Here is a 26,091-nt window from a genome sequence, read left to right on the forward strand (position 1 = left end):
AGTAGGTAAAACCTAGTTATACTTGTTAGGATTTGGTAGGTGTCTCTGTCTCTATCAGCATGGGAATGATGAATATGTTGGATTGAATTTCATGATATGACTCAATTTCAGATATGTTTCTTGATGAACTTGAATTCTCAGATTATGTTTCTTTGAAATTAGATGCTTTTAAAAAATATTTCTGGGGCTAATATTTGATGAAGTAAAGCAGATTACAAAGTGGCAAGGAATCATCATTGAAAGGTCCTTGGACAAAATTTTGCAACAGCCAGGTGGATTCTTGTTGATTAACACCTTAGCTTATTGCAAATAAGCTATCACTTGCCTGCTTAATTCAACCTTAATAATCATCATTCCAGGTGATTATAGGATGTTTACAACCCTCTAAATAAATAATCATTTGTATTTGAAGATATATATCACAATTTGATTCAATCCATTTGATAATGTTCTGAGAGTATAATTTAGAGTTATTTCTTTAAACTTTTGTTACCCTCAAATGCATTTTTCAAAGGCGAACCGTTATGATAGTCTTGTTCCATCCTCCCAAATTTTGAGAAATAATATTTTTCTTGAAATTTTTGAAAAATTTTAATTAACCCTTTTAAAATTTTGAAAATTCTCATTAATCTTATAAAATTTTAAAAATTTAATTAGACCCTAAATTTTTTAAGATTATTTTTTATTAAACCCTTAAAAACTTTAAAAATTTTACTAAACTCCCTTAAAACTTAATCCTAATCCTAGAATCTGATTGTTGCGTTTCAATAATTCAGTCATATGGTTTATAAATACAAAACTTTGAAAGAAATGTGGGTCTAAAAAAATAATTTGGATTTATACTCTTACAACACTACTCAACCTGCTGAAAAGCCACGTGTTCAATGAAGGATTTGAATAGACTTTGATTATGTCATGGTTAGTTGTCCATACAAAGTGTTGGGGAGCCATGGGTTATGGGTCTGCCTCCTTGTAACATCTGGAGGAAACCAATCATTAATCTATTCCCAAGAACACAAAATATCATATTGTACCAACATTTTTTAATTTCATGATTTAATTGAATTAAAAGAATCATTAAAAAACATTTTTGTTTAAAAAATAACAATCATTATAATAAATATACTTTTTTATATTTTATACAAAAATCTATAAAAGAAGTAGTTCAAATTAAAAAAATTTACAAACGGTGGAAATTGAATCTAAGATCAAAAAGATTCATGGGTTGAGGAGTCAAATTTTGGTCGAGTTATTGTATGGTATCCACATGATCTATATTTATTCAAATTTGGCCCTCGAAATATGGGTTTCAAATTTTGTCCAATTCTACTTATTTTTGTAAATAGTTAACTCAAAAATACATTTTAAGGCTCATCGATATTTCTTTTAAAGATAATTTATGCTAGTTTTAATTTAATGTTTATTAATTTTATATATTTTTATTAAAATTTTAAACATAGAGAAAATATTTTTTATTTTTTTTCTAAAAGGTGAATACTTGAGAAATAAATTTAAAATTTTATTCTTTTATTAAATATTTTTAGAAAATAAACACTCGACCAATACAATCAGAATTTTGTTTTCTTACTAAATATATGCATGCACGTTCCATTTGCTTAACCTCCAATGCTCCGGAAAACGAAGAGTTTGAAGTTCAGGAGTACAAATTGGGCCAAAAGGTAAGGGTTTGACGGACCCAAGAAACAGCGAAGGTGTCTATTTCTACACAGTTTGGTCCTGTCTTAAATTCTTGGCTGATGGATGACATGTGATGCAAGGTGCGAAACACCTGGGATTCTGACGCCAATGGCACTCGTAACGGTGGCGCCGCTGCACCGCTTTAGCCTACTCTCCTTTTTTTTTCTTTCTTTAGTTTTATTTTATTTTTCGCTGGATACCCATACGTATATTTAAATACACTAAAATTCTACGGGCAACCCCTATACTATTAATTTTGTGTAGATTGAATCCTTTTACTATTATTTCATTACGGTTAAAATATGCCATAGATCCCTGCACTTTTTACCAATTTAGAAATTTAGTTCCTTTACTTTTATTTCCCAAAATTTAGTCCCTCTATTTTTTTAGAATTTAAAATTTAAGTCCAATTGTTAGTAACGTAAATTTTTTTATTAAACTTTTGTTAATGAGCTATTTTGAAATAAAAAATACTTATTTTGTAGCAATGTAACTAAAAAAATAATAGTGTAATGAATTTAAATTTAACAAAATAATTTTAATAGTGCTAACGATTGGACTTAAATTTTAAAATCTAAAAAATAATATTAAATTTCTAAAAGTAGAAGTATAGGAACTTGCTCATTATACTTAGTACCCAATAAACTTGGGCCGAAAACATAATCCAACCAAATACCACTAGCCCACCAAGGGTTGGCCTCAACGGCCTACGCCACCTAAGCTTTAGAGGGACCATCCCTCACTGGAACGTTAACGTTCCTCCCATGTAAGAGTATCACGCTCTCAAAGCTCCCTCTTAATGCTTTAAAAAACATACAGAGTTCTCTTAAGCAACTCAGTCAAATGCTTAGTCAAGCAAAGCATAAAAAAGTATGAGGAAGCTAACGAACTTGAAAAATCGGACTAAGGCTCCATTTGGATTTACAACTACCATTAGTGAGATAGAATCTTAAAGCATATGCCTTTTTACTGTACCCTTTTTGTTGTTTGGATTATTAATGGTGAACTGCATCTCCACCATCTCACCACACTGTCTCCTCAATTTTCAAGTGGAGTGAACTAGGGCAATGAGTGAACTAGACAACCAGCGGAAGGAGTAATCCCCTTTTTGCCCCTGCAATCTTTTTAAAAAAAATTATATATGTTAATTTTACTTTTTTTTTATTATTTTAATCATAGATTAATATTAATATGTTTTATTAATCAATATAAATATAATTTTTAACAATTTCTTAATATAAATACAATTTTAATATATTTTATCTATTAAATAATTTAAATTTATTATATAATTTATTAAAATATTTATAATAAAATATTGGAAGATACATTTTAATATTTTATTAAATTAATTTATAAATTTACATATTTTAATAGTTTTATAAAAATAAAATAATTTAAAAACTTCTATTATATATCAATTCTAATATGAAGTTCTTAATAGTCATTTTTCATTCTCACCTCACCGCTATAGCTGCGTTTGAATCCAAACACACACTCCACCATTGTTTCTAATCTCACTGCTACAATATCCAAACTCACCGCTACAGTAACTAATCTCACCGCCACCGCTATTTTTAACCTCACCAGAGTTAAACACACCGCCCTTCTAAACTAAGCCTAAGGGTGGGTTTGGATGGGCGGTGCGTTTACCTGCGGTTAGTGTAAAAATAGCGGTGGCGGTGAGATTAGATACTGTAGCGACACTGTAGCGTGAAACAAAAAGTCAGCTAAACACACCACACTATACCCAACCGCCCATCCAAACCCACCCTAACTCAACAGCATCGACAGTGCAGGAGCCAAAAAGCCTATAAATAAAGTAGCATGTTTGCAGCAGAGGTAGGAGACCTCACCCTGCTATTTAACATTCTTATATACTTCATCCACTAAGCACATTGCTAACCTAAGCATCGGGTTTTGACTTTTCATTTCCCTTTGCAGATCTCTAACGAACCTCATCACTAAATTTGACCTCAATAATTCGCGTTGTCTGTGGGAACCCTTCTTGTTTGGGAGCTATAGATTCTTCAGCCAAACTACATGTTTAGATCCTTATCAATACCCATTTAAAAATATCACGTACTTATTATTTTACAAAAAATGACTAAAATAAAGCCAATAAAAAATGTTTATAACAAAATTATTATTATTTAATTTAGTGATGAAAATAAAAAAATATTAATAATGGGAAGAATAATAATGTAAATTACCTATTTTTATTTTTATGAGTGAATAGTAGTGAATCTAGTGATGATTGCTAATGATGATATACCTCCCACGTTTTCATAATTTTGACATAAGTGTTACTTACCAGTGCCCTGTCCTGTTTATTTTATTTTATTTTACTTAAATATTGCTCTCGAGCATAAGCGGTTTGTTTCTTCTCTTTCGATGGTATTAGTTTTCGAGCTTATTACTATTTGTTTATTTTTCTCTTCTATCAATTTTTTTTTCCTTCATTCACTTTATATATTCTCTCTTTTCAGTTTACAAATTTATTTTATGAATATCTTTACTATTTTCACAAATTGTGACGGAGAGATGACAGTGTCTCTCTTTTCAGAAACTGCTAGTGGTTCTTTACCGACTTGTTAATATGTTTCTATTTTGAGAGTATTTTAAAATAATAAATAATTTCACGAGTCGATTTGAACCCATATTGTCTTAAGTTTCATATGTGTTTTGGTTTGTTTTCTATTGTTTAATAAGTCTCACTTTTATAAGCTTTTGCCGGCTCTTGTAAAATGTGTTTGTCTTGTCGATCTATAAGTATTTGTCTTCTCCAATTTGGTGGATGCTAGATTCTCTTGTCGATTTTTGCATGTTACTTTTGCCCATTCAGAGTTAATTTCTTGATCGTATTAATTTTTTATAATCACTCTAAATATTTCGTATTTAAGTTGTGATAAAATTAATTATCAACGTGTCATAATATTCTATTAATGCTAAAACTGAAGTTTTTACGGTGTCGATAGAGCTTATCCATCAATGTTTACAACAAATGTTTGTTATGTTTTTTTTTTCCTCGAATTGCATACCATAGAATGGATTAATAATTTTTTATTAAAAGAAATATTGCTATAATGTTTTGTTTTATTTAAATAAACAATGAGAATATAAAATAAAACTAAAATAATAGGAATTGTTTGCAAAAATTTAGGGCACAGGGCTCGAACCCATTTCAGACAAGGAATCTAACCTCGTTTGTATCAAATTTTCTTTTATTACATCTATGCATATTATCTAATTAACAAAGAGATGGTTTTTTTTTGGGGGTTATTGCTGAATGAATTAGTTTTGATGTTGAAAATATTAACTAAAGTTTTGAATTTCAATTTTATTAATAAATAAGATTAAATTTAAATAGATTTCAAATCGAATTAAATTTTATTTGACCAGCTGAAGATTATAATGTATATTTTTTAACCAAGAATAACAGGAGAATAAAATTTTAACAACAATACAATTAACACGATTCAAATCTAAACCAATAAGTTTAAATTATGATATTTTTTAATCTTCATAAATGCTAAATATAGCAAGTATTAAACTATATTTTTGTTTATGTTGATTGAGTTACACAATAAAGAAAAGGAAAGAAGTAAGAGAATTAGGCAGGAAAAAAAAATGATGAACAACCCTCAATAATCATTGAATAGCCACCAACATACTTGATAAATCCACCATCCTCGATTATATATAATTTTGTTTGTCATGTTCGAAAATTTGATTATATCTGTGTATTAAATTAATGAACTGTATTTCATTTAAATGAGCTCAACTTCAGAGTTCTGACAGTTTCAGACTACCATATCTTTGCCTTCCCAATACACCCTTTGTCTCTGCTTCTCTATCTTCTCCATAACTTGTTTATGGATTCTTCTCTTCTTGAGTGGTAATAATTATTTTCAGCCCAAAACCTTTGAAAAAGGAATGGAGCTTTTTTTATGCCCTATGTAGAGACAAAGACACAAAAGTACTTTGGTTGCTTTTTGTTTTGTTGGCTTTGATAGACTTGCAATGCCAGACAAGGTAAGGTCACACTTTGTTCTAAGACACTCAAAGCTTCATTTTTAATTAAAAAAAAAATCATTTTTTCCCCTTTGAAAATAACCATCCATTCTTCCGAGAGGAGTACTCATTTTGTTGTTGCTTCTAAGTTTTGACCTGTTAGCTCAAATGGGTTTTGGTTTCTTTGGTTCTTTACTAATTCTGTCACTCTTCTTCAAGCATTTTACTTGTCAACTACCCAACACTGATGGGTTTTATGTCTCTAACTTCTTGAACAAAATGGGTTCAAACTCTTCTTTGTCTTACAACTTCCCTGGTTCTGTTTGTTCGTGGGTGAGGGTGAATTGTGATGATACCAAGGAGAATGTTATTGCATTGAAGGCTTCAGGTTTAGGCCTTTCTGGTTTGATTCCTGATACCACCATTGGAAAGTTAGCTCAGCTTCAGTCATTGGATCTTAGCAATAACAAAATCACTGCTTTGCCTTCAGATTTTTGGAGTTTAGTCTCACTTAAGAGTCTTAACCTCTCATATAATCAGATTTCAGGGTCTCTCCCAAACAATATTGTCAACTTTGGTCTGCTTGAAGTTATGGATCTCTCTGGTAATAATTTCTCTGGGGAAATTCCTACAACTATAAGCTCACTAGTTAGTTTGAAAGTTCTTAAGCTTGGTGGTAATGGGTTTGAATGGAGCATTCCTGAAGGAATTCTAAATTGCCAGTCTTTGGTTTCACTTGATTTCTCTTCAAACCATCTAAATGGTTCCTTGCCAGATGGTTTTGGTGCTGCATTTCCTAAGCTCAAAACTTTAAACCTTGCTAGAAATGAGATTCATGGCAGGGTTATGGATGTTGCCGAAATGAAGTCTCTAACAAGCCTTAACATTTCCAGGAACTTGTTTAAGGGTTCAGTTGTGGGTGTATTTCAAGGGCAGTTGGAAGTGATTGACCTCAGCAAGAACGAGTTTCAAGGTCACATTTCTCAGGTACAATTCAAGTGGTCTCATTTGATTTATCTAGACTTATCTGAGAACCAACTCAGTGGAGAAATTTTCATGAATCTCAGTCAAGCTCAGAATCTTAGACATCTTAATCTTGCATGTAATAGATTTGCTAGCCAAAAATTCCCGAGAATTGAAATGCTTTTGGGTTTAGAGTATCTCAACTTGTCTAAAACCAGCCTCATTGGCCACATTCCATCACTGGCTAACCAAAACCTCAAATCACTTGATGTTTCACAAAACAATTTGAGTGGAGAAATCCCCATTTCTCTCTTGGAAAAACTCCATTTTATGGAGAGATACAACTTCTCTTACAACAACTTAACCCTTTGTGATTCAGGGTTATCTTCTGAGATCTTGGAAACAGCCTTTTATGGCTCATTAAACAATTGCCCTATTGCTGCAAATCCTGCCCTTTTCAAAAGAAGACCCCACACACATAAAGGGTTCAAGCTTGCCCTAGCTTTAACCCTCTCCGTGGTCTGCTTGCTTGGTGGATTGCTATTATTAGCCTATAGTTGCAGAAAGAAATCCATGACATGGATTGTTAAGCAACCTTCATATAAAGAGGAGAACATTTCAGGTCCTTTTTCCTTTCAAACGGATTCAACCACATGGGTGGCTGATGTTAAGCAGTCAGCATCAGTCCCAGTAGTGATATTTGAGAAACCATTATTAAATCTAACATTTGCAGACCTCTTGACTGCAACTTCTAATTTCGATCGAGGCACACTACTAGCAGAAGGGAAATTCGGGCCTGTTTATAGGGGATTTCTGCCTGGTGGAAACCATGTAGCTGTTAAAGTTTTGGTTCATGGATCAAGATTAACAAACCAAGAAGCTGCAAGAGAGCTCGAGTCTCTTGGTCGAATCAAACACCCCAATCTTGTTCCATTAACTGGTTATTGCTTGGCTGGGGATCAAAGGATTGCCATTTATGATTACATGGAGAATGGGAACTTGCATAACTTGCTCTACGACTTGCCACTTGGTGTTCAAGCAACTGAGGATTGGAGCACTGATACATGGGAAGAAGAAGGCAACAATGGTGTACACAATGTTGGGTCTAAAGGACTATTGCAAACCTGGGGATTTCGATACAAAATCGCCCTTGGTGTTGCACGAGCACTGGCATTTCTTCATCACGGTTGCTCACCTCCATTAACCCACAGAGATGTTAAAGCTAGTAGTGTTTATCTTGACTCAAATTTAGAGCCTAGATTATCTGATTTTGGACTAGCTAGTGTTTTTGCGACTGGTGCAGAGGATGAAATTGTACCACCTGAACCAAAATCCGATGTATATTGCTTTGGGGTTGTTTTGTTTGAGCTAACAACAGGGAAAAAGCCAATTGGAGATGATTATCCAGAGGAACAAGCAGCAAATTTAGTGAGTTGGGTTCGAGGGTTGGTGAGAAAGAGCCAAGGATCGAAAGCTATTGATCCTAAAATCCGTGAAACAGGGCCAGGTTATCTAATGGAGGAGGCCCTGAAGATTGGATATTTATGCACAGCTGATGTTCCCAACAAGCGACCAACCATGCAACAGATTGTTGGTCTTCTCAAAGATATTGAACCAAGAGCTACTGTATGAAAAACAATGATATAAGAATCACCATGGCAGGGGATATATGTATAGTGATTGTTAAATTATGTCTTGGACCCTGTTATCTTTCTCTTCACTTTTCCATTCTTGGCATCCTAGGTTTAAGGGTTTATCATTTCAATGGAAAATCAATTATTTGCTCGGTCTAACTCTCGTATGTATTTCAAGATTAAATTCCTGCTGAAATATTTTGATTCTACAAGTCGACATTTTAAATTTATATTATGTTAAAATTTAGATAATTAAATATTTATTTTTATTAAAAATATAGTACTTTAAGCACAAAAATTGTGTTAAAAAATTTCTTAATGAAAGAAAGGGTAAACTATCAAAATAGTCTTTTTTTTTTTGTTTATCTTAGGTTATATTTTAATCACTTATATTTGAAATGTTACATTTTAGTCACTTACGTTAACGTGTTTTAACATTTTAGTCACTAAGCCGTTAATTGTTGTTAACGGTGTAACGGTGAGTTGATATGGCACGTTAAATAATTATTTCAAACAAAAATTTTAGGTTAAATTATACAATTGGTTTCCATATTTTGTTTATTTTGAGTAATTTAATTTTTTTTCTTTTTTGTTCTTTTATCTTTTCTTTTTTTTTTCTTTATTTTCATTCTCTTCTACTTCTCTCTCTGTTTTCCTCCATTCTCCATCTGTTTTAATGTAGTTTTTCTATATTTTACATTTGTTAATATTAAAGGGGAAGAAGAAAAGGAAAATAAAGAAATAAAAAGAAAAAAATTAAATTGTTTAAAAAAATAAAAATATAGGGACTAGTTTTAACAAAAACATACAAAACTACATTAAAAGAGACGGAAAAGGGAGGAAAACAAAAAGAGAAGCAGAAGAGAATGAAAAATAAATAAAAAAATTAAAAGTTAAAATAACATAAAAGAAAAAAATTAAATTGTTCAAAACGAAAAAATATGGGGATTAATTGTATAAATTAACCTAAAATTTTTATTTGAAATGATGATTTAACATGTCATGTTAGCTTACCATCACACCGTTAACGACAATCAACGGCTCAGTGACTAAAATGTTACAACACGTTAACATAAGTGACTAAAACGAAACATTTCAAACATAAATGACTAAAATATAATTTGAGATAAACAAAAGTGATTATTTTGATAGTTTACCCTAAAAGAAATAGACCGAAGAATCGGATTCCTAAATTTTTTTTTTTAGGAAAAAAATGCTTAATGACAAAATTGGCCACTAACGTTTACATGTTTTTATCAAAATGACATTGTTTATATTTTTGAGCATTTTTTGGCCATCAACATTTGTTTTTTTTCGAACTATTTTTCTAACAGATTTGATGAAAGTACTGTTAAAAAAATTAAAGAGGATAATATGACATATTTTTAATAAGATGTAATTTATTACATAGGTAACCCAATAAGATAATTACATGTGAAAAATAATAAAATAACTAAATCATACTTGAAATTAAAAAAAATCTTAATTTAGAAAAAAAAGTAAACTTAATTATCTAAAAAAATGTTTCAAAATGAATGCATATGTTTGTTTACTGTGAAAATTTTTAAAAAATAATTAATAAATCAAAACGAAAATACTGAATGTGTGCATTCATTTTGAAATATTTTTTAGATAATTGGGTTTATTTTCTTTAAATTAAGTGTTATTTTTTAACTTCATGAATTATTTATTTTATTATTTTTCACATGTAATTATTTTATTAGATTATCTAAGTAATAAATTATATCTCATTAAAAATATTTCACATATGGAATTTCACATCATCCCGTTTTAACAATACTTTCATCAAATTTATTAAAAAAAGTAATTTGAAAAAAAAATTAAGGTTAATGGAAAAAAACTCAAAAATACAATTAGGACCATTTTGAGAAAACATGTAAACATTAGTGACCAAATTTATCATTAAGCCAAAAAAAACTAAAAGGATTCTAAAATCAAATCAAAGGTGGACTTCCCTGAAGCTTAATAGTAGTTATATGTGTAAATAGAAAAATGCTAGTTAGGCCCTTTTACTAAAACTAAAAGAAAATTAAGCCACTACCACATATTCTTCCAAGAAATTCGATTCCATTTTTCCCTCTTTGGTTTGGTCCTTGCATTCTCTCTCTCTTTTATATCGTTTTGCCGAATACGGCTTGGGGCCTATAGTTTTCATCAATGGAATAATTGCTTAATGGAATCAATATTTAAATACTAGATTATGTTACATCTACGATATTTAAAATATTTAAAATTATATTGTTTTGTGTTCAGATTTTATTATGCGCATCTATTTTTCTAGATCGTATATGAAAAGATAAATTTATCTTTAAAATAATATCTATTATTTATAAAAGATGAAGGGTATTTGGTAAATTCATTATTGAGACACTGACTCGATAATAAATAAGTTCATATCTATTTGGTTGTTTTAAACTAGAGGTGCTCATGGGCCGGGTCGGGCCCAAAATTTTTTTTGGCCTGGGCCCGGCTCGAAATATGGGCTTGAAATTTTGTCCAGGCCCGGCCCAAGAAAAAATTCCTAAGTCCGAGCCTGGCCCAGCCCATTTTTTTAATAAACACCAAAAATTTATTTTAAAAATAAAAAAGTATTTAAAAATATTTTAAAATTAAAAAATAAAAAACAAATATTTATTATATATTCGGGTCGGGCCCGTGCCAAAAAGTGGTGCCCGAGGCCCGGGCTGTTTTCTAAACGGACCTCATTTTTTGCCCAAACCCGTATTTCTGGCCTATATTTTTACTCGAACCCTCCCATATTTTGGGCCGCTGTCAGGCCGGGCCGGGCAGCCCGGCCCATGAGCACCTCTATTTTAAACCCTATGGGGTGACATATGTCCCATTTAAAGTATATTAAGAAAATAAAAGTTGGTATTTAAAAAAAATTATTATATTAATAAAACATTACTCAAAAATTTAAATGAGATAAATCTTAAAATTATTTATGAACTTTAAACAAATGTGCGCTATTTATATGGACTTTGATTTCGTGCATTTTTATATATGAGATTTTTATTCCATTCAATTTTCACAATCGCTAACACAATTATCATTTTAGATCAATTTACGTTTACATATTGTATACAATAAATTTATGTATTTAGTTCTTTAAATACGTACAATTGAATCAAAATTAAAATTTTATGTATACATTTTAACCACTATCTAAGTTCCATGTATCAAATTACATATCAGAACAAAGTTCATGTGAAGTTTTGAGATTATTTTGAATTAAAATATTCTACTAACAGTGTATCAAAAACTATCGTTAAAATATATAGTATAACTTATTTTCTTAATATATGGTATTTATGTTATTTAACTTGAAATTTAGTCATATTATCAACAAGATTTCAATATAATCAGTTTGATTTTTTTAATTCAAATAAATTTATTCGACTCAACTCAATTTCATTCTACTCTACTAAATTAGAAAAAACCGAATTAGAATAATAAAATAAAACTCATCAGTTTTGAGAAATTTTTACTCGATTCAATCGAATCTTGATCGGGAAGATAAAAAAAAAATCGAAGTTGAGGTGAAGAAAAACCTAAATTGCCCCGCCCAATACCATGGCCAAATAATAGAAAAAGATTAAAACATTCGGATGAAGAGAGTAGAGAATTTGAAAATTGGAGTAATTTATAATTTTTGTCTTATCATTCAGAAATTCACGTGGAGCGTTACTAGGCCCCGATTTTGTGACACATTAATTTTTGATGTCGGGGAATAAGAATCCAAATAACACACCACTCCATCGAAAAGGAAAAAAGAGGGCCGGGCCAGGGCCAGCGAAACGACGTGGATCAAAAGAATGAGTCAAAGTCAACAATATCAACGGTGATCCACCGCATCTAAAGTAACGGAGAAATCAACGGAGTTTTCTGTTACACATAAAAACCACCTGGGAAAGAAAAGATGAGTCAATTCAAGTCAAAGAAAGACATATATACCCTTCTACTCTCTCTCTCATCCTTTCCTTCTTTTAAAGCAACCTTTTTCCCCTTTCTCTTTCATTCTCTCTCCAAATCTATTCCATACCGTTTCAAGTTATAAACATATTAAAACGACACGTCCAGTTTTCCGGTAGAATTTTATGGAAGGTCCCTGTACTTTATTTTTTTACAGATTTAATTTCTTTATAATTTGATTGTTTTTAGTTATTTTATTATTTGAAATTTGTATTTAAATCCTAAGAATACTGCTTTTTAATGAATTTCATCAAATAATTTGTATGACTTATTTTTGAACATGTGGTTATATAAGATATATATATTATTTTTGTGTACATTTAGACAAATATCAAAAAATATATATGTAAAATAAGGCATGTCAAATTATGTGATAGAATTTATGAAAAAATTGGTCTCGAGATTATAAATAAATATTTTAAAAGAGGGACTAGATATAATGAATATTACAATTGAAAGATTAAATCTAAAAAATGAAAAAGTACAGGGATTTTATAAAAAACTTGACCTTTTTTATCGGTCTGAGAAACGAATAGTGTCGAATTCTTTTAACAGGGAAATAAAAAGAGCACGAAAATTGTTTGCTTTGTTTCTTTGGGGAAAAATCGGGCATGGCTGAGACTGAGAGCCAAGCAAAACGACATGAGGGAAAGCAATACGACAATTCAGAAGGGGAGGAGGAGGAAGAAGAAGAAGAAGAAGAAGTGGACGAGTTAGAGGATGAAGAGGAAGAGGAAGAGGAAGGAGTGAGTAGAGTTAATGAGTCGCACGGGGCTGGAACGGCGCCGTCGAGTGATGCTGAGGTGAGAGACTCGCAATTGGAAACCCTAACAAATGATGATCGTTGTGAGAGTAAGTTTTATTTTTTTGTTTGTTTTTGTCTGAGTGTTTTATGGAAGAATTTCGTTCTTTTTACCCTAATTTTTTTTAAGAAAAATGTTGAAATTGTTCTAAGCGAGTATGCCCTGATCTCTCAGGGTTGCGGGAAAATCCTACTTCGGAATTGAAGGAAGGAGCTGAATCTAAGGTCAGGAGTTTACTCTTTAGCTACTATAATCATTTTAAGACTTTCATTTCTGTGTTTTTCTTTTATTTTTGAAAAAAAAAATTGCGATTACGATGTTCCGGTGTTCTTACTTTATCTGTTTGCTTGAAATCCATACTTTTTGTTTGTATTTTTCTCTGCGTAGTTTGATTCCTTATTTGGCGATCATACGAATTTCGTTAGTGTTTACGAGGATTCTATCTTTTTCACAAAGAAACTAAAATTAGATTTTCTCTGTGGTGTATGGATCGATGACTTTGTTGCCTTAAAGTCTTTCCTTTTATGCCATGTTGCCTTGAAATATCAAATATATTACTAAAAGTACTTTGCACATGAAATAATGTGCTGAGGGCGGCTGTGTTTCTCTTTTCAACGATGTTGGAGGTCCATGAAATGACTGTTTGGAATTTGCAAGATTAAATACTACACCGCCCTATATGGTAGTAAAGTTGAATTATAGGATATAAGAATGTGGTAGTTTCTCATGTCAAGTGTGCTCCTTTATTATGGAAGTGTTCATATTTAGAAGCCCGTTACGACCAAATCTCTAAAAAATATACTAATGATTAATTTATTTATTTTTGCAAATATGTGGGTCATTGTGCATGAACTCAATGATCTAATATATCTTTTATATAAAAGTGGTCACTAAAGGATAAAGCTTCATCAACTTCAATGGTAAATCAATGGGCTAAAGGATGCAAAAATCATCTCCTCAAACATCCAATCATCCTTGTCAAAGTTTTGCCAGTAATAATAACTTCAAATTGTGTGGACTTGAAGTATTTTAGTGGTGATGTATGTTGTCCTTCAAGTTAGAGAATTGAACGAGTTCTAAACGATTACAATGATGTGGAAGATCTTTGTGGTCATCAATTCTTTAGGACCTGCACATCTTATCTCTTCCTCTGTTTCTCCTAGAGGTCTTCAAGACTAATATAAATGAGAAAGGACATATGTACAAATTAACTTTTTTCTGTGATTGAATAGTTCTTTCAATTTGGTTCTTTGTTTAATTTTCTTTAGGAGCAAGTTAAGATAGCCCACCAGAAAGTTTTGCCTAGTTTGGTTGTCCAGCGTGCAGAAGCTCCAAAACAACATCTGCTCCAGTCATCTGTTTCTCCAACTTCTTCATCACAACCATCACCAACTTCTATTACACAAGATATTTCATCTCCTCCCACTCCAACTCTACCAGCACAAAGTCATTCAGATCAGAAGGTTAATGGCGCATCTCCTCCTGTAGCAAACCAGCAAAACCCTTCTAATCTTAAAATGCTATCCTTTGTTCCCGTTGTGAAGACACCTGTGTCTGATGGTTACAATTGGCGGAAATATGGTCAGAAGCAAGTGAAGAGTCCTAAAGGTTCTCGAAGCTATTACAAATGCACATTCTCCAATTGTCAGGTCAAAAAGATAGAATGCTCTGATCAGACGGGCCATGTAATTGAGATTGTTAATAAAGGCATACATAGTCATGAACCACCACGGAAAATGAATTTTACAAGGGAAAACAAGATTTTATCATCTGCTGTGCCTCTTTCAATTGTCAGAGAACAGCCTAGCAGAATACCTAATGATTCTGATCCTTCTACATCTTCTAAAGAATCTTTACCAGAACCAACTGTAAATACTGAAAGAAAACGACAGTGTTCAAGTGGCTCTGATGGGCACGGTGATGTGCAAATGAAGAAAGAGTTTTTGAGTGAAGCAGAACCAAATAAAAGGCAAGCTTTTCCATGAATTTTCTTTGCCTTTTCCCCCTTCGTGACATATGTCTGATGTGTACTATTAATGGAAAAGTGTCTCTGCTAACCTGGTTTTAATAGTTTCTCATTTTCTTGATAACCAGGAGGAAGAAAGGTGATGCAGTTTGTGCTGGTTCTGTTGTAAAAGCTGGGAAAAAACCTAAATTTGTTGTGCATGCAGCTGGTGATGTAGGAATCTCTGGCGATGGATATAGATGGCGAAAATATGGACAGAAAATGGTGAAAGGAAATTGTAATCCCAGGTGCTTGTTCACTTCTCAGTATCTTTTGTGATAAAGGTTTCATTGTTTTTCCCATCAAACCATTGCTCAATGTATGTGGCTGCTCAGGCATGTGGCTACTTTGTCTATCTGTTATCATTGTTAATCTACGTTATGGTGGTTTGCTTCTTTTACATGTCTGTGATATGGAACCTGCAAGGTTTACTATATTATCTTTGTTTTATTGAAATATTGGATAAATCATTCATTTATACTGTGGGGTTTGATGACAATTAATGCTAAAAAGTTCCTGTGGTCTATCATTGCCTTTGGTCTCTGCAGTACTTTGCCCTTTTAGTGTACTTTGCAAAGTCATGCAGGTTCACTTTGTTTTGCAATGTTGTGCTATATTTATCTAAATCTCTCCCAAACCACTATGAATTATATGGGGCATTTTTGCTTCTTAGGATGACCAATTTGGTAGACTTGCAAGCTCTTTCTTGAACTAAGTTGTTAGTTCCAATTTACTTGAATGCGTATGGGTTCTATTGGCTTCATTCTGATCTTTTTAGTTGATAATGTTTTCTAGGAACTACTATAGATGCACTTCTGCTGGGTGTCCTGTTCGTAAGCATATTGAGACAGCTGTAGATAATACAAATGCTGTCGTTATAACATATAAAGGTGTTCATGACCATGACATGCCTGTACCAAAAAAGCGGCATGGCCCTTCAAGTGCTCCTCTCGTTGCTGCTGCTGCTCCTGCTTCTATGAACAATTTACAACTTGCAATAGCTGATGGAGAGCAAAAGCAAGTTACATCAACAAAGTGGTCAGTGGGTACAGAAGGTGAATTGACCGGTGAGGCTGTAGACCTTGGAGGTGAGAAGGCAATGGAATCAGCTAGAACGCTACTGAGTATCGGATTTGAAATCAAGCCATGCTGAACTTATTGGGCCTTTTTCTGTTGTCAACATCAGGCATGTCTCTATATAAACTATTGAAATGGTAATTCATCAGGTTTGATTTTTCCTACGCTTAGTTTTTCCTTTGTTATTTCTGGTGAGGCTGTATATTTTCTGTTGTATTCTCTCTCTCAATCTGTTTGGAACAAGGTTATAATAGTGGAAACAATATAGATTTGGTTGGCAACCCATTTATTGTGATCTTATTTGGAACCATGTTCCAAATTTCTCTCTTTTTGTTTTATGTGACATGAGCCTGCCGGAACTTAAGATTGCGGCCATGCAGGTCAGCGGGTGACTGCATTTAATACATAGTTTGGAAGGCAATCTTCTCTGTTGTCAATCATAATTCATTGTAAATAGCTATGGACAAGTCTTACTCCCTCACATTATTTGGTTTTTTTTCTTTTTGGGCATGTCTTCGGTCCCGTTTTCCTCTTTTCCTTCTGCTGTTATACACTCCTGGAATCTGAAACAACTTATGAGATGGTCGTTTGTCATTACGCCACTTGCATGAACGAGTAGACGTGCGCCCCGTCCTTTGGAGACCCCTTCTTACCATATCTTTGCTTATGACATCTGCTTTTGGAGTTTTAACCGGAACCTGGCGGGGATATCTGAATTTGCTAACTATAGGCTTGTGGTTCACAAAACTCCGTATTGTCGTCGAATGACCCAAAACTCATCTATAACCTGGTATCATCAAAACCTGCAAAAAGTTTGTTACAATGATAATCACCAGTACTATGGAAAGTAATTTAGATCAAATGAATTGACTTGGGATTTATCAACTAAGCAAGCTGCGATCTAATGGATAGAAATAATAAGTTTATGAAGTAAAATATGTCATCAAACTGTAAAATTGTCCTATATGATACATATATCCTTGGAAAATTGTTGGTTGGACTCTTGATTTTCCTTAAAGTATTCATGTCTAACATATGGATACGAGGATCTGACCTTTCAGGATCTTTTAAATGTTTGTAAAAGTTTAAAAAGAATTTAACCAGATCCTCCAAATGTATGTAAAAGCTTAAAACCATATTCATATTAGATACATAACCATATCTGACACTTACACTCAAATCTGAGTAACACAAGCCTAAAAATTTGGATTACTATTTAACTACTTTTCACCTAACCTAGGAAAGTAAAATAATCACTAGAACATGTTATATTTGTCTAATTACTTGCTAAGACAAGAGGGAAAGATGTAAGTGATACCTAATTGTGGGTGTAACAATCAATTTAATGAATCCTACATTAGGAGTATAGGTTTAGAATAAGTCCATATGTAAAGTGGATGGCTAGAAGTGTGCTATTGTCTTACACAATAACATCAAATCTTTTGTCTTATTCCATCAGGTATGGAGACTGTTATTAGTTGTCAACTAAATCTCATAATCGAAAAGGTTAGAAAGGGTTAAAAGGAGAATGAGCATCTAGCTTAGGCATTTGGCGTGCATTCTCAAAGCTTTAGTTTCGGTAACAAGGAACTTGCCATGCGTCCGGGTGGAAAGCTATTACTTTTAGTCCTTATTGGGTGACGATTTAAGACAAAAACATAAATTTTAAGGTATAGGGTAATATGTACGATAACTTACCTTGATACTGTAAAAATTTGGCAAATGCCTTTCCAAGTACCGATACTTGAAGATTAGGCATAGATACATGGATACAGGAGATCTGAATTCAAACTTTGGAACACTTCAAAACATGATAAAACATCTTCATATCCATTCCAATAGTAACAAAACCTTTTAAAACCCTAAGGATAAGGAACATCGTATTATCATTCCAAATATCACATGATCATTTAAATATACTTGTAAAGAATTTAACAGAATACTTATTACATTACTCACTATAAATATACACAACTTATATACATGCGATTCTAAAGTCCCTAGATTACACCAAGGATTTGACCTTGAATTCTCAAGAGGGTGTGATGTGGTGCATTTGATGTAGCCAAGTCCTCCATGCTTTCTTGAAACAAGTCCTTCACCTACGCTTTTAAACAATTAATGCGCCAAGCTCGACGATCTTAGTAAGTACACAAAGATTCTCTACTAAATCCTTTCTTAAGCTTACGATGAATATCTAATGAATAAAGAATTATGGTTTCAAATTGTACCATTTACTTAATCATTTATCTTGTAACTTCTTATCTGGATTATATATTATTCAATCAATTTAACTTCATAAGTTTAAGTCTTACTTCATTTTACAATTTCACCTTATCAATTCACTTTCCTCATTATACACTTGTTGAGCATCTTAGTAAGTTATTCTATCTCTTTAACTCCATTTACGATGTGCAGATTTATATATTCCATCAAATTGATTTCATAACTCTAAATTCTTTTACTAATTTACAATTTCATTATATAATCACTCTTACCTCATTTAAGCGAAATTAAAAGATATACTTTAAATTTTATGTTGTCATTAATTGTTTATTTAGTCCATTATTATTAAATTTCATTTCTCAACCTTTAGTAGTCTAAGTAAAATAAAAATTGGACACTTAGAATTTCCATCCAACCACAACCATATGTATATTGCACGAGTATGCATCCAACCATCACAACCAAATTCACATATATGTAGGTCTTATAAATTGCACATAAATGCTATGTCATAAGGCATATATCTCCATCAAATGATGTATTTCCGTAAAAATATACAACTAATTCCTATGACATGTCAGCTGTATCTTAATTATTCTATCAAATTTACTAAGAAATAAGTATATAATTATTCATTTTACTTATCTAAATTTTATGACATATCTCATATTCACACATATTAATCATCAATACCGCATGATAATTCTTATGCACGCATATATATACACTTATCCGCTGCTCATTGAGCATTTAATCAATTTACACATCTCGTTTCTCATGTAACCCAAATAAGCAATGTATCTATATTACCACTTCAATTGAAAGTATTTCATTCATACATGCAAGTACTCTTAGAGCATTATTATCACTTATTTTCTTTCATTTCACATGATTACACGTTCTTAGGTGATTATGTCATTATTTACCACATTTTATTAATCGATTTCAAATCTTTATACATTTTCAATTATTGTTAATAGATAGAAATTTTCAATTCACATGATCATTTAATCAAATTAATTTATTATTTCAATTGTAATAATTTCTTTTCCAAATCATTTTTAACCACTTGACTTATTTTTAGTAAGCAATCTACAATTTCATATATTGTGCCTTGCTATATCGCATTATGCTACATGTTCATCTCAACAAGTCAACCACATTAAAATTTTTATTTACCAACTCTTTAAGATCATCAGTTTCAACATATATTTATGGCACATCATAAGTCATTCTCATTTTAGTATTCAGGTACATTGATCGATTAGTTCGATCCTTCTTCTGGGGTCATGATATGAGTGGACCGAGTCTGCAAACCGATGAAGTTTGGAGGTCTGGGTATTCAGCATACTCAGATGAAGAATGATGCTCTTCTAGCTAAGCAAGCGTGGAAACTAATTACCAAGCCACAGGGCTTTACGCAAAGCATTCTATTGGCAAAAGATTGTACGGAACAAAATTTCTTGCAGGTTCAAGCAAGGAAAGCATATACTTGGACTTGGAAAAGCATTTTGTGCGGAGGTGATATATGTTGTCAGACGTTCAAATTTGGGATGGCAGCAATGTATCAATGGGTTTTTATTGAGGCAATATAACAGTCAACGTCTATCGGGTGTGCTTGTAAGTAATAACAAAACTGCAGCTAAGCTTATGTGGGAGTAGAATGAGATTCATTCGCAGTTGCAGCTTGCAGGGGCCTTGGAATGAAGGGTTTTCCACATTGGGCTTTCTCCCTCGTAAAGGAAGGGGATTGCTATGTTTGGAGGTTCAGTGTAAAGGAGGATTATATGTTTCTACAAGCCTGAAAGTGAGGTTCAATTACTTAGCAAAATGGAAGATTAAACTATTATTTAAACTACTAATTTTTCTTTGGAAACAGTTGGCTACCAATTAGATAGGAACTACAATGCAGGATTCCTGATAGATCATCTATGCCCACTCCCCCATGCTGTTTGGTTTGGGTCAACTGATTGTATTGAATTCTTACATATAACTAACTGAATGGGTAGCACACTGGTTGAAATATAATGAAGAGGCTTTCTACTACATCAAATGTGCTGTTATCTTATGGCAAATACAGAAATAAGTTGTGCTTTTTCTGGTGAACAACCAACTCCTCTAACGCTGCTACACTGCTCTTCTATACTCTGGGCCTTCCAAACTAGGCAAAATAAGATTGGAAGCATTATGGATCAACGGCCTGCTAATAATACAGGATTCATCTTCAACCTATCTTCACTGTCCTTTGCTGCTGGATTTGCCAACCAACTTTTTTCTTGTCCTCTTATACTCAGTTCTTTTGAATTGAATCAGATTCATCTATGGAAATTATTGGACTGAAAATCAATCAGAATATTGATTTAGAGAAAGATATAAACTAAGTTAAAAATTAGTTGGACAAATGATGGATTGATTCAACTAATTTTTTTATTTTTGTAAATAATTAAATCGATTAAATCAACAAATTGGTAAACTTATCGCTTCCACTACCAATCATATCCAATTCTTTACTCTTATTCTTATTAATAAATGATTTTATTTCATCATACATATTAATTTTGTTAATTATTTATGCTGCACCTGGAAAATATAATATTAGATATTCTTTCATGCATAGGATCGGGTTGTGGTTTGGAAAAACTAATGTAATGTACAATAAAAATATATTAGAAACTAAAATAAGATAAAACCAGGTAAAGCTGAGCAAGCATTAATAAAATATCAACCTAATCCAACGAAGCAAAACTTATGGCGACGAGATGCCCAAGATAATGATGTCAATGCATCCATCAGCTTTAGCCTTTAGCTCCCTTTTACGTTTACTTTTCGCTGAACCCCATTTGGTCTTGGGGGAACTTCAATATAAATACATGCACTATAGCTACATTGCGAAATGATCGCCACCATTGTCGCTCCTTTACCTACTTCTCTTTTAGAGTACTTGTTCCTCCTGGTTTGTGTTTTCACCAACTTAAATCTGCTCCTTTGTGTTCTCCAAGAGCCAAGTTCATGGCACACACTCTTGGCTTTACTCAGCCAGCCAACATCCAACACCCCAAGGTGACTGAGACTGACTCCCTTCTCTCTCTCTCTCTCTCTTTTCTGTGTTGGGTTTAAGCAAAATTGTTTTTTGATTGACTTTTTAGGTTCAGAGTAAGTTCTGGGTTGAAAATCTTTTTATCTTTTGCTAATGGGGATAATGCATATATCTAAAAGAAAGTGAACTTCTTGTTAATTGTTTGGGGATGATTTTGTTTTTAAAGAACTGGCCTTTGATTGTGGATTGATGCTTTAAGGGTTCTTGGTATTTAATTTCTTGATGTCAATGTCATTGAGTATAGGCTCAAATTCTGAAATCGATGGAGTAAAGATAAGCTAAACATTTTTCTTTTCATTTTTTTAATATTGATTTTATATGATAAGATCATGTTAGTTAGATCCACGGATTTATTTGCTTATGATCTTAATATGTAAAGGTTGTTTTGTTTGTGTGTGTTTATTTTGGTGAAATACTAAAATGGATGTTGCCTTTTTGTGAAAAATGCTGGAAAGATCTCTTTTGCTGCAAAAGAGATCGATGTGGCAGAATGGAAAGGGGACATACTTGCAGTTGGGGTCACTGAAAAAGACATGTCCAAGGATGAAAATTACAAGTTTCAAAACTCAATTTTGAAAAAATTGGATGGCCTGTTGGGTGGTATGTTAGCTGAGGCCTCTTCTGAGGAGGATTTCACCGGGAAAGCTGGCAAGTCTATGGTTCTTCGACTTCCCAGCTGTGGCTCCAAAAGGGTTGGTTTTTGATTGGTCTTGGAAAGACAGCTTCATCTCCAGCTTCTTTTCAAAGGCATGGTGAAGCTGTTGCTGCAGCCGCAAAGACTGCGCAAGCCAATAGTGTGGCTATCGTTCTAGCTTCTTCCGAAGGCCTCTCAAATGAGTCAAAGCTGAGTACTGCTTCGGCAATAGCATCTGGTAATGCTCTTTTGGTTTCTTAGCATCATGATTAATGTGTACTTGTTCCTAAGATTGAAATTGATCTTATTCGAACATTTGCATTATCATAGGGACGGTGTTGGGCATATATGAAGACAGTAGATACAAGTCGGAGCCAAGGAAACCAAAGCTTAATTCTGTGGATATTATTGGTCTTGGAACTGGACCGGAGTTGGAGAAGATGCTCAAGTATGCTGAAAATGTTTCTTCTGCTATAATATTTGGAAGAGAGCTTGTGAATTCACCAGCAAATGTACTTACCCCTGGTTCGTATGGGCATTATTCTTACCTTTTATATTTAATCCTTTCTCTTTATGATTATTGTTTCAGGCAAAAGTACAAAACTGAACTTCTTATTGTCGGTTATGGGACTATAATAGGGCTTTGTTTGAGAAGGATGATATAATTCTTAGCCTTTGATCTAATGTCTTTTAATGCTGCAGCTGCACTAGCAGCAGAGGCTTCAAATATTGCTTCCTTGTACAGTGATGTTCTATCTGCAAACATATTGAGCGCTGAGCAGTGCAAGGAATTGAAGATGGGATCTTACTTGGGAGTTGCTGCTGCATCTGCAAATCCCCCTCATTTCATTCATTTGTGTTACAAACCCTCCAGTGGACCTATTAAAACCAAGTTAGCATTAGTTGGAAAAGGATTGACTTTTGACAGGTAATTTCGTACTATGTTACTCCGACTCTTTATTTTCCCCATTGTACCCTTGTTTGATACCCGTGTTCGACACATATTTGGACACGGTTATGAGGGATATGATCCTCCAAAATATGGAAAAAAGAAAGAAAGAACTTCTAAAAGATAGAGCATATGTATATCTATATTGAACACATGCTGGTATGTCACACTCATTGTGAGTAACATAGATTCCATATATTCTACAAGAAGATATTTATGATTTACAGTAGGAAATTAGTAAAGAAAAAAAAGAAAGGGATGAGATGCCCGCATGGTACATTCAAGTTTCTGGTGCAATGCCATAAACAAAGAGATGGGTTCTTCACCAAGTGTTTATGTACACATCTACAGTTTTACCAGTCACCATGGGATCCATGTGCAGCATATTACTTGAATAATCTAACCAAAATTTCTTCCTAATGCTATTGAGATCTATTTAACATGAGTGGTCAGAATGCATGTCCGTTGTTCTTTTTGTATTCTAGCTGTGTGTTTATATAGGCTTTGAATGTTTGTCTTAAATGTCCTTAGTGGTGGCTACAATATCAAGACTGGAGCTGGTTGCTCCATTGACATCATGAAAACTGACATGGGAGGTTCTGCAGCAGTTCTTGGTGCAGCAAAAGCCCTTGGGCAAATCAAACCTCCTGGAGTAGAGGTAAGTCATTTGGTTGACCTCATTTTGCTCTTTCAGCATTACCTCTCTCTTTGTATCCTTTTCAAATTTACATTCTAAAGGGCTGGGGAAAGGATGAGTATTCTTTCGTTATTGTATTTTATTTTCTTTTCTTTTTAATTTGCTTCATGAATCTAGTTTGTCACCCAGTAAAAATGTCCTAATAAGCAGGTTCATTTTATTGTTGCATCTTGCGAAAACATGATAAGTGGAACAGGTATGAGACCCGGAGATATTATCACAGCTTCGAATGGAAAAACAATTGAGGTATACTTTGTTTCTTTATTATTATTATTATTATTTTATTTTTGAAGTATAGGTATATTATATGGTACAGTGACATTGCTAACTGGGTTAGTTTTTACTTCCTTCATTGTTTCAATAAATTTATTGCTCGCCATTGCTCACTCTGCCGATTGCAGGTTAATAACACTGATGCAGAAGGCAGGCTTACACTTGCAGATGCTCTGGTATATGATTGCAAACAGGGTGTTGACAAGGTCAAGCCAAACACTCTGCAATCTTAATTTGTGATGACAGTTGTAAATTGCTATTTTCTGAGTAATCAGGATTACATTTTAAGACTTTGTCAACCTGTTTGCAGATAGTTGACCTTGCAACACTAACTGGAGCTTGTATAGTTGCTCTTGGACCCTCCATTGCAGGTATCCACAACATATGGATTCTAAAAGTCCTCAAAAAGGGTGTTTTGAAATGATCTTTTGTTAGTTTTAGATGCAGGGGAACTTGATTTTTTTAATAATGATATTCATCTATTCTCTGGATGACTATTAACAAGATGATACCTTCACAATAAATGGACATATTTGTTAGGGATAATGAATGAAATCCTTCATTTGCCTTCCAGACATTCAATTTTAAAGGTTTTAATAGTAGTAATGATCAACACTATCAATTCATAGTCAGTTGAGAAGACATTGCATTTACCATTTCCTTGGTTGTTAATCAATTTAAAAAAAAGCATGTATGGACATTCTCACCACTATCAATTCGTCGGACCCTTGTCCCTTATAGGTGTTTTCACACCCAGTGATGATCTGGCAAAGGAGGTATTCGAAGCCTCAGAGGTCAGTGGTGAGAAATTTTGGAGGATGCCACTAGAAGAAAGCTATTGGGAGTCGATGAAATCAGGAGTTGCTGATATGGTAAATACCGGTGGTCGTCAAGGTGGCGCTATTACTGCTGCTCTGTTCTTAAAACAGGTATGTCTCTTGAATAATTTTACTATCTGAATTATACACTTGCACACAGATTTCAACCTCTTTTATATAAAGATTGTTGCAGAATTTGATTGTTAAGCTATGTTTTTGCAGTTTGTTGATGAAAAAGTACAGTGGATGCACATCGACTTGGCTGGCCCCGTCTGGAATGATAAGAAGCGGGTAGCAACAGGATTTGGCATTGCGACTTTGGTGGAATGGGTTCTGAAAAACTCATCTTAATGAAAAGCTTGGAGCATGCTGTAGCAGTGACAATGAAGATGGAGGAAAGAGGAGAATAAAACTTTTCCCAGGTTGTCGGTCTTTGAGATATGTTTGATGAACAAAAATGTATGTTGTGATTAAGGGAAAGAAGGGAAGTGAGATGGTTTTGTTTTTGAGGTTGTTGCAGACAGTGAGATTGTAGAACTATTCCATGCTCTTTTTATTGTTTAAAAAAGGAGAAGCCCTTTACAATCTATATTGCTTCTTCATTTCTATCAATAAACCTTTTGCTCTTTAGGTCTGCTTTTGTAACATGTTTCCCTCTTTATCGGTAACATGGTTTTTTTTTTCTTTTATCAAATTTGCCACTTTAATTTTATTAAATAATTTCAATCATAGTAGCAATAAATTGGATTGTTGATCGCAATTTTTAAATTTTATGAAAATTTTTAAATTCTTTTGGAAGCTTTTGTGTACTTAAAATTTTTAAGATTTAATGTTTTAGAAGTTGAAAGCTTAAGTTAGGAAGTTTGAGAATTAAATTGATGGAACTTATAAATGTGAAGCGTTAAATTTATTGAATTATTTAGAATTAAGATCAAATTGATAGGATATATAAGTACTGAGGATTAAATATGATATTATACCAGTTAGAATGAGGCTTTCCATTATCAATTTAATGAAAAGTGACCAAAACAAAAAAAAAAAATCAAACATTAATGCCTAAATTGAAATTTTTTAAAATTAAGTGACCACAACAAGAACGCGAAAATAATTAAGTGACTATTTGTATAATTTACTTTAAAAACAATTAAATCTATCTATTTTCAATGGGTACATTTGTCTCGGCCAAGAAAAAATATCTAAAATTAAACTA

The 26,091-nt window shown here is 33.0% G+C and overlaps 2 protein-coding genes, 1 long non-coding RNA gene and 1 pseudogene across 3 annotated transcripts; 3 read left to right on the top strand and 1 right to left on the bottom strand.

The window, feature by feature from the left end:
* The first annotated feature begins 5,496 nt into the window (after positions 1 to 5,496).
* LOC107953795 (probable LRR receptor-like serine/threonine-protein kinase At2g24230) lies at positions 5,497 to 8,568 on the top strand. Its single transcript, XM_016889205.2, has one exon. It carries the CDS (start codon positions 5,881 to 5,883, stop codon positions 8,305 to 8,307), a length of 2,427 nt encoding a protein of 808 aa, XP_016744694.1. The 5' UTR covers positions 5,497 to 5,880; the 3' UTR covers positions 8,308 to 8,568.
* Positions 8,569 to 12,796: 4,228 nt separating this feature from the next.
* LOC107953793 (probable WRKY transcription factor 32) lies at positions 12,797 to 16,468 on the top strand. Its single transcript, XM_016889204.2, has 5 exons — positions 12,797 to 13,154; positions 13,280 to 13,329; positions 14,374 to 15,074; positions 15,200 to 15,358; positions 15,906 to 16,468. Exons 1-5 carry the CDS (start codon positions 12,914 to 12,916, stop codon positions 16,261 to 16,263), a joined length of 1,509 nt encoding a protein of 502 aa, XP_016744693.1. The 5' UTR covers positions 12,797 to 12,913; the 3' UTR covers positions 16,264 to 16,468.
* Positions 16,469 to 20,235: 3,767 nt separating this feature from the next.
* LOC121219241 (uncharacterized) lies at positions 20,236 to 21,251 on the bottom strand. Its single transcript, XR_005915916.1, has 2 exons — positions 21,140 to 21,251; positions 20,236 to 20,749 (listed from the first exon to the last, which is right to left on the bottom strand). It is a non-coding gene; the product is annotated as an uncharacterized lncRNA (long non-coding RNA).
* LOC107953792 (leucine aminopeptidase 2, chloroplastic-like) lies at positions 21,229 to 25,528 on the top strand (annotated as a pseudogene).
* The last annotated feature ends 563 nt before the right edge of the window (positions 25,529 to 26,091 follow it).

Source organism: Gossypium hirsutum, chromosome D07 (genome assembly GCF_007990345.1).
Source record: "Gossypium hirsutum isolate 1008001.06 chromosome D07, Gossypium_hirsutum_v2.1, whole genome shotgun sequence".
NCBI lineage: Eukaryota > Viridiplantae > Streptophyta > Magnoliopsida > Malvales > Malvaceae > Gossypium > Gossypium hirsutum.

Coding starts and splice junctions, on each gene's coding strand:
- LOC107953795 (XM_016889205.2), top strand. CDS start 5,881: ATGGGTTTTGGTTTCTTTGGTTCTTTACTAATTCTGTCACTCTTCTTC.
- LOC107953793 (XM_016889204.2), top strand. CDS start 12,914: ATGGCTGAGACTGAGAGCCAAGCAAAACGACATGAGGGAAAGCAATAC. Junction 15,075..15,199: donor GAAGCAGAACCAAATAAAAG/GCAAGCTTTTCC, acceptor CTTGATAACCAG/GAGGAAGAAAGGTGATGCAG. Junction 15,359..15,905: donor AAAGGAAATTGTAATCCCAG/GTGCTTGTTCAC, acceptor AATGTTTTCTAG/GAACTACTATAGATGCACTT.